Genomic DNA, 17,124 nt, shown 5'->3' on the forward strand with positions numbered 1-17,124 from the left:
GAAAAACCACTGACCTGTAAAATAGATTCAGGAGAGATAATTTTAAAATCATTGGATTATCTGAAAGCTATGGTCAAAAAAAAGAGCCTACACATCATCTTTCAAGAAATTATCATAGAACACTGTCCTGATATTCTAAAAACAGAGGGTAAAATAGAAATTGAAATAATTCACTAATCACCTCCGGAAAGAGATCCTAAAGGTAAAACTCCTAGGAATACCATATCCAAATCACAGAGTTCCAGGTCAAGAAGACAATATTGCAAGCAGCCAGAAAGAAACAATTCAAATATTGTGCAAAATACAATCAGGATAATATAAAATCTAGCAGCTTCTACATTAAAGGATAGAAGGTCTTTGAATATGATATTCTGGAGGTCAGAGGAACTTGAATAAAAACTAAGAATCATCTCCTCAGCAAAACTGAGTATAATCCTTTGGGGGGGAAATGGATATTCGATGAGACAGAGGACTTCCAAGCATTCTTGATGGAAACACCAGAGCTGAATGGAAAATTTTACTTTCAGATACTAGATTCAAGAGAAGCACAGAAAGTTAACAAGAAAGACAAATCACAAAAGACTTATTAAAGCTTAATTATTTACATTCTTATATGGAAAGATGATATTTTCAACTTGTGCGACTTTTCTAACTATTAGGGTAGTTGGAGGAAATAGATAGATAGATGATAGATATATAGATTGATTGATTGTTGGCACGGAGTGAGTTGAATATGAAAGGATGATATCTAAAAATAAAATTGAGAGATGAGAGAGAGAGAAGGAGAAAGAAAGAGATAGAACGGGGTAAATTATCTCACATAACAGAGGCAAGAAGAGTTTTCACAGTGGAGGGGAAGAAGGGGGAGGTGAGAAGAAATGAGTGAATCTTACTGTCATCAGATGTCGCTTAAAGAGTAAAGAACATACACACTCAATTGAGTATCTTGCCTTGCAGAAAGTAGGGGGTAAAGGGATAAGAGGTAGGGGTGATAGAAGGAAGGAAATACTGGGGGAAGGGGTGGTCAGAAGCAAACATATTTGAAAATGGACAGGGTCTAAAGAGAAAAATAGAATAATGGGGGGCAGTATAGGATGAAGGAAAATATAGTCTTTCACAACATGACCATTATGTAAGTGTTTTGCATAATTATACATGCATAATCTATTTTGAATTGCTTGCCTTCTCAACGAGGGTAGGTGGATGGGAAAGAAGGGAGAGAATGTGGAACTCAAAGTTTTAAAAACAAATGTTAAAATTGTTTTTACATGCAACTGGGAAATAAGATAAACAGGCAATGGGGGTATAGAAATCTATCTTGCCCTTCAAGAAAGTGAAGGGTAAGGGCTAAGGGGGAGGGCAGACTTGGCGAAGAGGTAATCAGAATGTAAGCCATCTCAGGGTGGGATGGAGGGGAAAAATGGGGAGAAAATCTGGAACTCAAATCTTGTGAAAATGAATGTTCAAAAATAAAAATTAATTAATCAAAAAGAATAAAGCCAACTTATACAAATTTTATGATCTAGAACAGTTAATAAGAAAAGCAAACAAAAAATAAAAATCAGATAAGCTTGGGATTCAGTATCAGATTTCCTATCTAGTCAAAGTATAAATGTGAATGCTTTTGTGCACACTCGTGTGTATACATATGTATGTATGTATATGTACATGCACACACATATACACACATGTGTGTATATACATGTGTGAATATGTGTGTATATACATATATGTATATACTTATACATATATACATGCACACATACATCCGTGTGTGTATACATATATATGTATATACATATATATGGTTAGTTAGTTAGTTAGTTAGTTGGTTGGTTGGTTGGTTGTTGTCTTTTCATTCTCAAAGAGGACCAAAATGACATCACCATGATAAAGTGAAGTTACAATATGTGTGACTGTGGCTGATCAGACCAATATGAGTACGGATGCTCTATCACAGACTGGGCACAGATAGTCCGTGTGAACATTTGGGGTGGTTACTCCAAATTTGTGCATCCCACATTTCCTTTCTGCTGTTTCAATTCTGCTTTGCTCATAGAGCACAATACCTTTTCTGATGTGGTCATGCCCTGCTGAATGGTCCTGTGCCAGTGTTTCCCCTGTCACACATTCAAATCCAAACTTCTTGAGAGAGACCTGGAGAGTGCCTTTGTATTGCTTCATCTGACCACCATGTGATTGCCTTCCCCATGCAAGTTCTCCATAAAATAGTCTTTTAGGCAATGGTACATTTTGCATTTGAACAACATGACCAGTCATTTGGAATTGCATTCTCTGAAAAATAGTGTGAAGGCTTGGCAGTTTAGTTTGAACAAGGACCTCAGTGTGTGGTACTTTGTTCTGCTAGGTGATTTTCAGATATGTACATGTACATGTATATGTATACATGTGTGTATGTATATGTGTGTATGTATATATGCGTGTGTGTATAAATGCATACATAAATACACATATATACATATATTGTATATACACACATGTATATATACATACATATATACTTACACATACATACATATGTATGTATACACACATTATGTTTGTCCTTTGTTGCTGAAGAAGACCACGCCATCAGAGAAATGATGATATGACTTGCATGTGACTTTGTTTTGAATGAGGGAGGGCTGTATAAGGTCACCAGACTCACTTCTCCAGAGCCATCTGAATCCAGTGACCAGGTATTCATCAGGATGACAGGAGATGACCCAGGATACACTGGGAGATGTTGGGCCCTCAGGCCAAGGTCTTTGCAGGTACTCACTTAGGGTGAGGTAATGCCCATTTATTGAACAGGCCTTTTTTAGAAGTAGCCAGGGCATGGCCCCTTTAATGTGGCCAAGAAAAACAAAGACATCAGGCCGGGAGGGAAACAGCAACAGTGACTACTGATAATCCCTCTAAAGCCATACACATATACATATATATGGAATTATATAAACCTTGAGACTTCCAGAATTTCCAGTAAATAGCTCAAAGCTTCCAAAAACTTCATCACTTCATCACAAATATCCTTATTAAATTTCTTGAAGGCAGAAATTCAAAAAAATAAAGTCATTTGTGGAGGAAAAATATTAGATTCCCTTTAAAGTACCAGAAAAGTATAAAGAGACAATAATAAAGAGTTGATCAGTACATCTTTCAGGAAGGATTTAAAGAACCTTGAAGAGAAGGAAGGGAGTATTGCTGGGAATATTTAGCGTTCGTTGTAAATGACTATCACAAATAAAGTCCAAGGTTAGGAAGAAAATGGGGAAAGGGGTACAATAAATGACCCTTAACTCTTCTGGCTAAATATACAGTTTTGAAGTTAGCTCACTAAAAATTTGTCAGACCGAGTTAGGATAGGAGAGAGGAGGCAACAAATCAACTGAATTCTTTTAATGTTCTCCTTCAAACAGACATCAGATTAAATTTGGGAGCAACATAGCAAATAAAAGATCATAACGAGGGATATTCTCAGCCCAAGACAACTTGCAAGGTTGGAAGGTGAGGTCTGTGACAATTTATTGAGGCCTAAAGTCAAGTGAAAATAAAAGCAGTGGATATTGGAGGCAGATGCAACAGCAGCCCAAGGACTTTCCAGGGAAGAGAATATACTAGCCCTTCAGACTATAGAGGAGCAGGGACCTGGTCAGAGATTAAGATCAGATCCCAAACAAAAAAGGCAGTCACTACACTTCTCTCTGCAAAACACCTTAGAAGCATCAATAACGTGTACATTCTCAGAAATGGCTCTTGAAATAACTGCGTGAAAATGCCTAACACTTGAGACAGTTCCACCCATGCCCACCCCAGGATCACAGTTCAACTTTAAGGTAAAAGTCAAAATTAAGATATTCCTGGAAAAACGAGCAAGCAACAAGAACAAAAAAAGAATCTGACCATAAAAAGTTCCTATGGTGACAGAAAAGATCAAGACACAAATTGCAAAGAAAAAACAGTGCCAAAAACAGCATAAGCAAGACCTCAAATGAAAATTCAAATTAGACACAACCATAGCAGTTAAACAAAGATATATGAGAGGTAGAGGAAAACTAATGAAAAGAAAAGAGTGTGACACAAGAAAATCACTTGGTAAAGGAGACACGAGATATAATAATGGAAATATCACCATAAAAAAACAAAATTATGAGCAAAATCAAAGTGGCACAGTAAAGACAGGGACTTCTCTGTCTTATCCTAAATTTTCTTCAAAACAACAAGAAAACAGTGACTGAAAACAAATTCTGGAGTGAAAGAACCTACAAAATAGGGAGTGAAATAATTTTCCAGCCCAAGACAACTTAGAAGATCAGAAGAAAAATTCTCTCTGCAGAAGTGGGAGTGCAGAGCAGTACAGAAAAAGCCATCTCTGCACAGGGATGGACTCTCCCTAAAATGTCAACACTCATAACACACTCCTAAGATTAATATGAATTATTAACTTTTTTTACAATTCATTTGTTTACATTATTTTTCTTTACAGACTACCAACAAAATAATAAATCAAGCCCTGATTTATAGCGTGTGTGTGTGTGTCTGTGTGTATGTGTGTCTGTGTGGACAAGGATTCAAAGAAGTGTGTGCTATCCTACAGTTAATGTTAGCATTAGTACTATTATAATACTTGTAGCAATAATTGTCTTGGTGGTCATAGTAATAGTTGTAGTTTTACTACTACAACTGCTACTACTAGCAGTAGTAGTAGTAGTAGTAGTAGAAATTGTGCTTTATTGTGTAATTAAAATTTATTATGTATTTTATATTTTTTAAGTTACAGAATTATGTGATATGAAACAATTATTATTTTATAAATGGTAACTATGACAAGAATAATTATCTTTTTTTAGGAAAGTGAACATCGATAGAGTACTTACTATGTGCCAGGTAATGTACAAATATAATTTTCTTTTATTCTCATAACAAACCTCAGAAATTTGTTATGAGAGGTTATTGTCACCATATTATATTAGAGGAAACTGGACAAATAGAGGTTGTGACTTGACCAAGAGCTATTACGTACCTGAGGCTAGATTTTAATTGTGGTCTTCCTGCCTAGACTCAGAACTAAGTCAATGACTAGAGTTGTCTGGTTCTTAAAAGAGAACCCTCCCAAAAATTCCACCAAAATAATAAATAACCCAGTTCACAAAAGGCTTAAACTTCTCCCTCTGATTTATGTGCACAGACCCAAAGCTTCAGATGTCTTCAGAAACTATACTCACTTGATGTGATTCGTGGTCCTTGAGCTACATTAATCTTCTCTCTGGTCTGACTTTCCTCTACCAGTCCACTTACTAAGCTCATTTTGCTGAGAGATTGGTTACAGGGATCACATTATCTGATTCACACCCACAACAAACTCCTTAGCTAATGTTTTTTGGGAGCTTTTTCTATTTCATTCTGAGTGGATGGTAAAGCACGGAGATAATAATTGGCAAGACATGTTTCTATCGTCGGTTATCATTTTTCCATCCAACTAGAGCTGTGTTCTCATCTATTCTTCAATCATCTTATTTCAAACAATCTATAATCTACAAAAAAATTTAAAAAGATAACATTTTCCATTAACCTCATTTTCTCACCAGAATGAGATAATTCTGATCTTTGGTTATCTTGGAACTATCCTTACAGAACTCTTTCATGTTACATCCTGGCAATCTGTTGCATGAAAATTTTTCTTCCTCTTGTATACATGATGCATGCATCTGCATTGGTGGCTGTTTTTGGTGCCTACCTTATCATTGCCCTATATCAGGAAGTCCTCTTTTTCTTCCTCATTGACATCATTTCTCTTTTTGACTACTGAATTATTATCTTGGAACTTCATAAGTAGTCTGAGATGACATCTTATAGAACTTCAGATCACAGAAAAGTTCTGATTGAGATATTTCAAATATACTATCTCCAAATCTAGACTCCTGATCATTTTGTACCCAAACATCCATTCTTGTAATATAAACTCTCTAGGCTATGATCACTCCTTATGTCCCCAGTTACCCCACATTTCCACTAAACCAATTCCTTCCTTCAAGCATCAATAATCATATCTAGTATACAACCTCCATTAATGGCTTCCAGTATATTTTATAAATTGAATGCATCATTGCAACTAGTGTACCCATGTAGCAATGTCAAGTATGCTGCTCAGCTGTAGATGTTGATAGAAGCTGAAATTCATCAATAAGAAATACCACAAAGCACCTTGGCAATTGAATGTCATGACCAGGTCCACTATAAAGGTGCTAAATTGGAAATGATTTAATGAATCTTTGCTGCAATATAGATTTATACCCAGGGAGATATGTCAAAAGAAGAATACTAACAACTTCACCAAGGTTGCTATATCAGAGTTGAAATAAATGTCTATTTTCTGAGGTAATTTACCTGTTATCACCCAGAATTCAATGTAATCATGAGCGAAAAAATGGGGAAAATATTAGTTAGTAAAAGGTAGCGTTGAAATCTGAGGATATTGCTATATAATATATAAAACTGATAACTAACAATTGAATGTTGTGAGTATTTTGTGATAATCCCAAGAGTCAAAAAGAAATGCTACCTTCCAAGAAATATCTGGCTTTCTTCCAAGTTCTGATGTCTCTTTTGCCTCAGACTGAAGCATTTGATGGAGAGCACGGGCTACTAAATATACTGCATTGTAAACATTTGAACTCATTTCCATAATGATCTTGTGAAAATTTGTAAAAGGCTAATCTGTCAAAGAAACACCTTCTGGGCATATTGTATGTGCCATTTCTATATGACTTTTTTCTAAAAATCTGCAATGGAAGAATGACTCGAAGAAATTCTTTAGAAAAATGTCCTTAGAGTTCACACTGGGATTCAAGCTTCTAACAAAGTCTGTGAAACCAGGAATCTCTATCTGGGAATGAGAAAATAGTATTGTACCTTGAAAATGGGTAAGCTGTTCAAAATTATGATCAAAGGAAAAATCCCAAGAAGTGGTGGAGACCAACATTTTCCCATACAGCACACAAGCAATGAATGCGATAGCAAGTTCTTGAAGGGAGTCTGTATCTCCATAGATGAAGCTCACATTTGATGATGATGCAATGATCCTAGCAGAGAGTTCATAGTATTCATCATTTCTAAAGTTTGGGGACACGCTTTCCTTAAAAGATACACATAAACCATTTCGGTCCATCTCTTCTTTCAGATTACTGAAAAAAATTTCTCCTCTCACATTATCAGAAAGAACCAGTCCCACCCATGTCCAGCCAAAATGGAGCGTCAGTTGGATGAATGCAAGGTGAAGAGTCGATTCCCTGCTGCCCATCTGATAGACATATGGATATTGGACTTTATCAGTCAGGAGAAGATCAAATAGGCCACAGCTGATCTGAATGAAGAAAAAATAAGACTGGAATGGTGACTTACTTTCCTTCAGAATAAGATTTTGTCCTCCTTTACATTTGTATATCAAGCAACTATTAGAGTCACACCTCAGATCAATTCATGAGTAAATACTTGCTCATTTTAATTTAGAGTTTCAGTTCACAAAATTACACTGTGATAGAATGTAGCAATTTGAAGGAAATTCTAAAACTGTACCTGATAAAGAATCCTTTCTCCAAAGTCTCCATCAAGCAATTATTAAATCTCTTTGAAACTTTCTACTGAGGGAAATCTCACTAGGTTCCAAAAAAAACATTCCTCTTTTAGACAATTCTACTAAATAAAACCTTTTTCTTAACTTAGTTACTGAGTCAGTCTGGAGCACTGATCCATTGGTCCTATCTCTTTCATGTTGATTCAGGGAAAATATTCAGTGTCCAAGACTTTAACTTGTAATTTCAATACTTGAGCATAGTTTCATGTCTTCTCTAATTCATCTCACCTCTACTTCAATCCAAATATCAACAATTCCTTTATTCAACTTTTAAATGGCATGCATTTCATTCCTCTCATGATTCCAGAGGAAATGGTATTTCCCTGATAATAAGATATGTGCTCCAGAATTTTTCCTAGGAGCGAAAGTTCTTTATTCCAAACTCAGTTAGAGATAGGACATGAGGACCTTTTCACACTGAAATCTACTGCCAAGGTTGGCATTACACATGACTCCTACCCTATTAGTAAGAATTCTATGAGATAAGGAACAATTCCTTGTCCATGAACACGAAGTTGTCTTATCTCTAACAAAAAATCCACCATTATCAGACCTTCAGGCATCAGGTTAGTCTCAGAGTCAAGAGAAAGTTTCATATGCAAAGCATCTTTGTTGTGTCCTTCATCGTCAATTTTATAACAATGAAATAAAGGAACTAGTACTGAACCCTGATTTTAATTGGATCCCCAGTAACCAATTGGTAAGGATTTCTTGATCCAGATTCCCAAACTGATGCACTTGTTAACTGAACTCCCTATGACTAAGTGTTTGGGAATACATAGTCTCATCCTAAAATCTTTCAGAACATTAAGTGGGAAGGTCAGAACGTAAGACAATTGTACTTCCTCATTACATGGCATGTAATAATGTCAAGTTATTCTTAGGCTTGATTCTATGGCAAAAAATAATATGAAATATGGCCCAGAATCATGAGAAATTTTCCCTTAGAAGAGCAATTATCAAATATCTCTCTTATGCCCCAAATTAAACACCAAACCTCTTTTTCATGAGTTGTGGGCTTTTCTAGTTGCCATATACTAAGAAAGTATCATCTCTCTTTTTTATTAGAGAATTGAAAACTGAAACTACTATTAGATGCTATCCCATACCTATCACAGTGTCTAAGAGGAGAGAAGAGGGAAAGGACAAATGTGAGAGGGGAAGTAGAAAATTTGGAATGTTAGTATACTGTTGGTGGAATTGTGAACTGATACAACGATTTTGAAGAGCAACCTGTAATTACATTCAAAGAGGTATAAAACTAGCTACAAATTTTGTGCCAGAAATATCACTATTAGATCTATTTCCCAAGGTAATCAGGGGAAAAGGAAACAAATATATACTATGAGAGATTTTTAGTGGTAGGAAAGAACTGAAATTGAGTGGACATTCAACAATTGAATATGGGTGAATAAGTTGTGGTATATGATTGCAATGGAATACCACTGTGCTTTAAGAAATGACAAACGTTGATTTTAGAAAAATATTAAAAGGTTCACATGAAATGACACATTGAAAAATAAGCAAAACCAAGAGAACATTGAACATACTACCAGCAAAAGGTTCAAACATTAACTCAGAATGACTAAGCTATTTATATTATTCAGAATAGTAATATAAACATTGAAATCAATGATGAAGGAAAAGGCTATCCACTTCCAGAGAAAGAATTGATATGTGGAACTATATGTTGTATTGTTCCACATGTAAATCTATATCAGATGCTTGCCTTCTGGAATGAAGACTAGAGAGGAAGTGAGAGATAAAAATTATTATTATTATTTGAAAAAATAAAATATCCACTCTCCTGTGTGCATTCCTGGGGTGGTCTGAGAACTTGTATTGCAAGCAAAGTGATACTGCACCACAGAAGACAGGAATGCACGAGGTGTTTGTGAGAAATAATATTTAATAAAAGAAATGTGCATTTAAGAACACGGGAAAAAAATCACTTTAACAGAAATACTGCAAAGCAAAGCCACACTTGATAAATTATGTCAATGACTACAACTCTACGTAAGCTACAGCATATATACTACATGCACATTGCTTAGTGGCACATGAAAATATATTAAATAAAACCAAATAAGGATAGAAATAATAACGATGGAAGACTTTCTAAACCACACAATGGGCCATACAGTAAAATAAACAAGGAATGCAATCAAAATGTAGTACAAAACAGACATAATGCCTATAAAAAGCAAACACTTAGCATGTAAATTAAACATTGTCTTAATATGAATGTTTTATGAATCTCTTCAGTTGTAGTCAGGGTACACATTACCTTGGATATTGTAAGCTGTACTAGATAGGGTTAGACTAGAAACTAGATAATTCTGTTCCTCCTATAATTTACAGATTTTTCTTTCCTTATACCCGTGCAAGTTAATGATGAGGAATAATCACAACCCTCCTATCAATGATATTGTTTGAGACCTAAATCTTCCCTAATAAAAGCGTAGTGGTTTTCTTTTTCTGTACCAAAGGGAGTGTCTATCCAGAAAGAATTTCTATGTCTGAAGAATTATGCTAAAGTGTTATTTCCACTTGATTAATTTCACTGATCTTGATTTGTCGGGGGGAGGGGGCAAGGAACTGCATTAAATTTTCTAAATTACATGCAAACAGAATGTGTTAAAGTTTTTTTTTTATAATTTATTATTCCAAATGTTCTGACTCCCTGCTTCCCTCCTTGAGGTCAGCAGCAATTTCATATAGATTACATGCATGAGTAGTCATTCAAAATGTTTTCATATTAGCCAAGCTGCAAAAGAAAATGTAGACCAAAAACAAAACCAAACAAAGCCCCGGCATAATAAAATAGTAAAATATATGTTCAATCTGCATTTAGACTCCATTATATCATTCTCTGGAGATAGATAGCATTATCATAAGTCCTTCAGAATTGTCTTCAGTCATTATATTTTTGAGACGAGCCTAGTCATGAAGAATTAATGACAGGAGAAAATGATTATAGAAATTAGGAAAGAGGTTTGCTTGAGCTCATGCAAATAAATCTGTATCTTGTTATAGATCTATAGATCACTAAATACATAGCGGATTTAGTCTTATTTCATGTGACTTTAAGCTAAAATGTTTATTTTTGCCAACAACCCTTAACATTGTTGAAATGTGTGCACTTTTCAATCCCATTTTAATTTTTGCGATAAAACACTTAGGAGAGTTCTTATCCTCATGGATGATATAATTTTTTCATGAACCATTTGATAAAATCTGCTTTCCTTTGCTTGAAAACCCAGAATGTTTTATTCTCAAACTCTACACTTATTTGAGGATGAGAAAGTAATAGGAGGGAAACAACGACTCAGGGAAAGAAGGAGATGTACATTGTGTAGGATTGCTTCATATGTAGATTGCATATATTTTTTGTTTCTTGTGTTATCCATAGTTTAAGCATCTTTTGCTGCTTCCTAAACTTTAAACTGAAATTTACTTAAAACCTACTAGTTATTAAAATTATACTTAAGGTGTCAGGGAAATAGGATGAGAGACATTTTTGTAATATTAAAGTAAGTCAAGATTATCTTAGGTTGCACTTTGCAAATGATGATATTATCTCTCTGAAAGATGTAAAATGTTGATGATTGCAATGTCATGATTAGTTGTAGTTATGTTAAAAGAATGTAAGGCAGTTGAACATATATATATATACATAGTTATTGGTGGAAAGATAGCTACTCTATTTGACCAAGTAGACTGGCACATTTGTTCTCATTAATTCCCATCCAAAACTTACAATTTATGAATATGCTTCTTTGGAACTCAGTTAGTGAAATTATGTAAAAAAACAAAACAGCCAAAATCTATAAACCCAAAACACACCAGGCTAACACCATACAGTAATTTGAACATTACTTAATTCATTAAAGAAATATTTATTGAATGACTGCCATGCATAAGACAAGTCTATAATCCTATCTTATTTCCTAATTTATATATATTTATATATATATATATATATATATATATATATATATATATATATACACACACACACATATACATATATATCTTTCACTATTTTCTATGATGTAGGATTATTTTAAAACTAGTTTTAGAATTTGAAATGTTCCTCTGTCATGGTGTAGCGATGATAATTCCCATAAAGTCCACTCTTAGTTATATGAATTCCATTTTATGTTTAAGATGACTAATTACATCATTTTTTTCTCCTAATTAACTAGTTCTATGTCTGATGAAACTTAACATTCCATGTCAAATTGAAGAACAAACCAGCTTTATAATGACCCCTTGGATTCTTGGCAGTTCCCGTAGGCCTTGTCTTTCTTTCTCATTTTTTAACCAGAGATGTCTGCTTCAGCAGACAGGAAATGTACATGGGTGTCATCTTACTTGATATTTGACAGTTGCAGCGGGAAGTCACATATGGTTTGATTGTATAATCGATTCATGCTTTAAAATCATTACTGGTAAGACTTTGAGTTGTATGTAGTGAGAATATTAAAATCATAATGATTTAGGAAGAAAAAAGAATAGCCTAGTCATTCACAGATGATTATTGTACATTATTGCTATTATTGTGTACATAGTTCTCCCCCGATTGTGCTCATTACTCTTTTGCATCAGTTCATGTAAGTGTTTCAAGATTTTTCTAAAAGCATCCACCTCATCATTCCTCTTATAGCAGCACAGTAGTATTCAATCACAATCACATAACACAACTTGTTCAATTATTGTCCAACTGAAGAGCATCCTTTTATTCCTAATTCTTTGCCAACCCCAAAAGGACTACTAAAAATATTTTTACACATATAGTTCCTTCTCTTTTTCTTTTGATCTCTTTGAATTACAAATCTCGGAGTGGTGTTGCTTGGTCAAACACTGGGCATAGTTTGACTCCCCTTGGGACATAGTTCTGAATTGCTCTCTGAAATGGTTAGATCCAATATTTTACCTAGATTTTCAGATTTATTAAAATATAAATGGACCAATGAGTTCCTAATAATTGCTTCAATTTCATCTTCATTGCTTCTGAGTTCATCTTTTTATATTTGATATTGGCAATTTGGTTTTCTTGTTTCTTATTTTTAATTAAATGGACCAATGGCTCATCTTTTTTTTAATTGTTTTTCTCCATAAAACCAACTCTTAGTATTACATATTAGCTCAATGGTTTCCTTTCCAATGTATCAATCTCTCCTGTGGTGTCTAATTGGACATATTTCTTTAAAAAATTTCTTCTTCTACTTGTTTTTTTCCTTCAAATTTGAAATTCATTGGTCTCCTCTTTTTTGTATTTTATTGATACAAGCATTTAGAGATATAAATTTTGTCCTAAGTATTGCAGTGGCTGTGGTCATAAATTTTGGTTTGTCATCTCGTTGTTATCATTGCCTTTAAGGATATTATAAATTGTTTAAATGATTACTTCTTTGACCCACCAATGCATTAAAATCCAGTTGTGTAGTTTCCAATTACTTGTAATTCATTTTCCATTGATCTTTATTGAATATATTGCATTATAATATGAAAAGACTGCATCTAACATTTTTGTTTTATCTGCATTTGGGTATGTAGTTGCTATGCTCTATTACTTCATCATTTTTTATGGTGATGCCATGTACATGGGAGAAGAGGCATAATCCTTTCTTTTCTCAGTTTCCCGCAAACATCTATGATATCAAACTTTTTGAAAATTCTATTCATCTCTTTATGTCGTTTCTTATTTATTTTATGATTAGATTTATCTAGTTCTAAGGAAGGAAGATTGAGGTCCTTGTTTCTCTTTAGCCATCAATGCTACCACTCCTACTGGCTTTTGAACTTTGAACTGTTCCCTGCATTAAGGTGGCTATAATTTCCATTGCTCCCCTGTGCTCTGAAATTGAGAACAGGAATCAAACTCCAACATGAGTGATCACAAGCATTCCTCTTCATGCTGGAACTTTGACCACAACCACTGCTACCAAACAACAGCATATCTTTTCTCCTTTTAGCCCTGGGACTAAAACTGGAAAGAATTAAAGGGCAATGCAACAATATCATAAACTAAGCACCAGGAAAGGGTGCCCTTTAATCTCCTTCCAAACAGTTTTCCAGGAAGGATCCCTAACAGTCTGTGGGCTGAAAACTGATAATGCTGCAACATCCAAGAATGCAGCTGCCTATGAGGCCTGATGCTGGAACCTAATCAGTCTGCACTGCACTCCACCCTGACCACTTTAAAGAGAATGACATTTCTTATCGACCTTTCTTATGGACCATCTAAGTTGTCTTCAGCTGGAAAATTGTTTCCTAAACCATTTGCTGGTCCTGTCAATCTAGAATTTTAATTGAAAAGTTATTTTAGAGCTGATTAGAGGGGAATATGAAAGAACTTGGCTGAGTGCTTTTCTATTGTGACATCTTAACACCAACTCCCCTTATTTTAATTGGTTATTGGGACACAGTAACCAGGATCTTCTTCATATGATATATAGATATATATATATAGATATACATATAACATATATATATAATATATTTATATATAATTATGAACCTTTGTGTGAAAGATACAGTCTTTGCCTGCTTGGAACTGAAATCAGTGACTTCTGCTCTCAAACTGCACATCCAGTAATGAGACTAAATCAGCAATTTATGATAAGAGGTGACAAATCGTATTTTCTAGACCTCTTTCAATCTTAACATCTACAATGTAAATACCTAAATTGCGATGATCCTCCACTTCTAGATACAGAGCTGTTTTCCATTGGTCTGCTGACATCCCTGATCCATAACCACCAAGATTGTTTACAATGAATCTGTCACCTTGTGAAACACGTTGGAAGGAAATGTAAGAGGAATAGCATTAATTTATTTTGATATTTTTCTTTTATGATGATAAAGTCAGATACTAAGTTATTTTTTCAACTTCTTTCCCAAATGGGCAAGATATTGGCTATGATTCACAAAACTGGATTTTGTGAACTGCTCCCTGAACACATCCTACGTCACCATCATGCTGCATGAACTTATTTATCTTCTTTTTCAGATTCTGTCTCAAGTTCTCTTTCAATTAAGAGAGGGAGAGAAACAACTGGGAAGAGAAATGAGAGTGATGAAAGAAAATCATGTAAAATGAGTCAACAACTTGCTAAAGGAGACCCCAAAAAATTCTGAAGAAAATAACACCTTTAGTAAGAGACTAGCACAAATTGCAAAAAAGAAAATGAGGAGAAGAATTCCTCAAAAAGCAGAATTGACCAAATGGAAAAGAAGGTACAAAAGCTCATTGAAGAAAATAGTTCTTTAAAAGTTAGAATGCAGCAGATGAAAGCTAAAGACTTTATGAGAAATCAAAAAAAATTTATAAAGCAAAACCAAAAGAATGGAAAAAAAATAGAAGACAATGTGAAATATCTCACTGGAAAAGCTACTGACCTGGAAAATAGATCCAGGAGAGATAATTTTAAAATTGTTTGTCTACCTGAGAAGGATGATCAAAAAAAGAGCCTAGACATCATCTTCCAAGAAATTATCAACAAAAACTGCCTTAATAGTTTAGAATTAGGAGGTAAAATATAAATGGAAATAATTCACTGATCATCTCCTGAAAGACACCCCAAAAGGAAAACTCTTAGGAATATTGTAGCCTAATTCCAAACTTTCCATGTCAAGAAGAAAATATTACAAGTAGTCAGAAAGAAACAATAGAAGTATTGTGGAAATACCATCAGGATAACACAGGATTTATCAGTTTCTACACTAAGGGACTGAAGGACTTGGTATATGATATTCCAGAGATCCAAAGGAGATAGGATTAAAACAAAGAATCACCTACTCAGCAAAACTGAATATAATACTTACGGGCAAAAATGGAATTTCAAGGAAATAGAAGATTTTCAAGCATTCTTGTTGAAAAGTTCAGAGTTGAATAGAAATTTTGACTTTCAAATACAAAAATAAAGAGAAAAATGAAAAGGTAAACAGGATAACAGTAAATTATTAAAGTTGAACTCTTTACATTTCTATATGGAAAGATGATATTTGTAACTCATGAGACCTTTCTCAGTATTAGAGTAGTTAGAGGGAATATATGTATGTCTGTGTGTGTGTATATATATATATATATATATATATAGAGAGAGAGAGAGAGAGAGAGAGAGAGAGAGAGAGAAAGAGAGAGAGAGAGAGAGAAAGAGAGAGAGAGGTATGCAAGGGTATGTATGTATGTGTATATTTTATATGTGTAGGTATGTATGTTTATATGGGTTTATGTGCATATATATATACATACAAATATATGCATATGTGTATATATATACACACATATATAAATACCCAAATATATAGACAGTGGGCACAGGATGAGCTGAACATGGAGAGAGAATACCTAAAAAATAAAATACAATATTTAGTGGAATGTACTAAGAGTAAATCAAAGGGAGAGATAGAATGTAACAAATTGTTTCACATAAAAGAGGTAAGAAATAGTTTTTATAATGGAGGGGAAGAGAGGGGAGATGAAAAAGAATTAGTGAGCCTTATTTTCACGGGATTTAGCTTAAGGAGGGAATAATACACACTCAGTTGGATGTAGAAATCTATTTTACCCTGAAGGAAGGCAGGGGAGAAGGGAATAGGAAAGGGAATAATGCACACTACATTGGGTAAGAAAATCTACTTTACCCTGCAGGAAGGTGGGAGGAAGTGTATAGGAGAGAGAAGACAATAGAAGGGACAGCAAATTGGGGAAAGGTATAATCACAAGCAAACAATAATTGTGGGATGACAGATCAAGGGAAACAATAGAATGAATGGAGCACAGGATAGGACAGAGGGAAATGTGGCTCGTGTTTCACAACATAATTGTTATGGAATTGTTTTACATGGCTACACGTGTATGACTTATATTGAATTGTTTGTTTACTCAGTGAAAGTGAGTGGGGGCAGGAAGGGAGAGAATATGAAACTCAAAGCTTCAATCATTAGTGTTAAAACTGCTTTTGCATGCAACTGGGAAATAAGATTTACAGGCAATAGGGTAGAGAAATCTATTTTGACCTCCAGGAAAATAGATGGGAGGGGGATGGAAAAAGGAGGGGTAATGGAAGGTAGGACAGACTGTAGGAAGGGGTGAATGGGGTACCTGCTTCAACTGAAGTAAAAATAAGAAGTGAGAGAAATCAAAATCTGATACAAAGAAAATGCAAAAAAAAATTAATCTGATTAAAAGAGAAAAGGAAGGAAAATACATCTTGCTAAAATGTACCATAGATAATGAAACAATATCAATACTAAACATACATGCACCAAGAGATAGAGCATTCAAATATTTCAGGAAAATCTTACATGATTTCAGGAGTAAATGAGCAATCAAACTCTACTGGTGGGGGACCTCAGCTTTCTACTTTAAGAACAATGTAAATTTAAGAGCAAAATAAAGAAGAAAGATTGAATAGAAGTTTGGCTGAATAGAATTTTAGAAAAGTTAAACATAATAGTTGTCTGGGGAAAACTAAATG

At 34.4% G+C, this 17,124-nt stretch overlaps 1 protein-coding gene across 1 annotated transcript in view; it reads right to left on the minus strand.

The window, feature by feature from the left end:
* LOC140523412 (vomeronasal type-2 receptor 26-like) overlaps nt 1–17,124 on the minus strand; it is a 34,597-nt gene that overhangs the window by 7,101 nt on the left and 10,372 nt on the right. The window contains 1 exon segment of the mRNA XM_072638295.1: nt 6,563–7,363. Within this exon segment, the coding sequence (XP_072494396.1) occupies nt 6,563–7,363 (801 nt within the window).

The sequence above is a fragment of the Notamacropus eugenii genome, chromosome 2, assembly GCF_028372415.1.
Source record: "Notamacropus eugenii isolate mMacEug1 chromosome 2, mMacEug1.pri_v2, whole genome shotgun sequence".
Classification (NCBI taxonomy): domain Eukaryota; kingdom Metazoa; phylum Chordata; class Mammalia; order Diprotodontia; family Macropodidae; genus Notamacropus; species Notamacropus eugenii.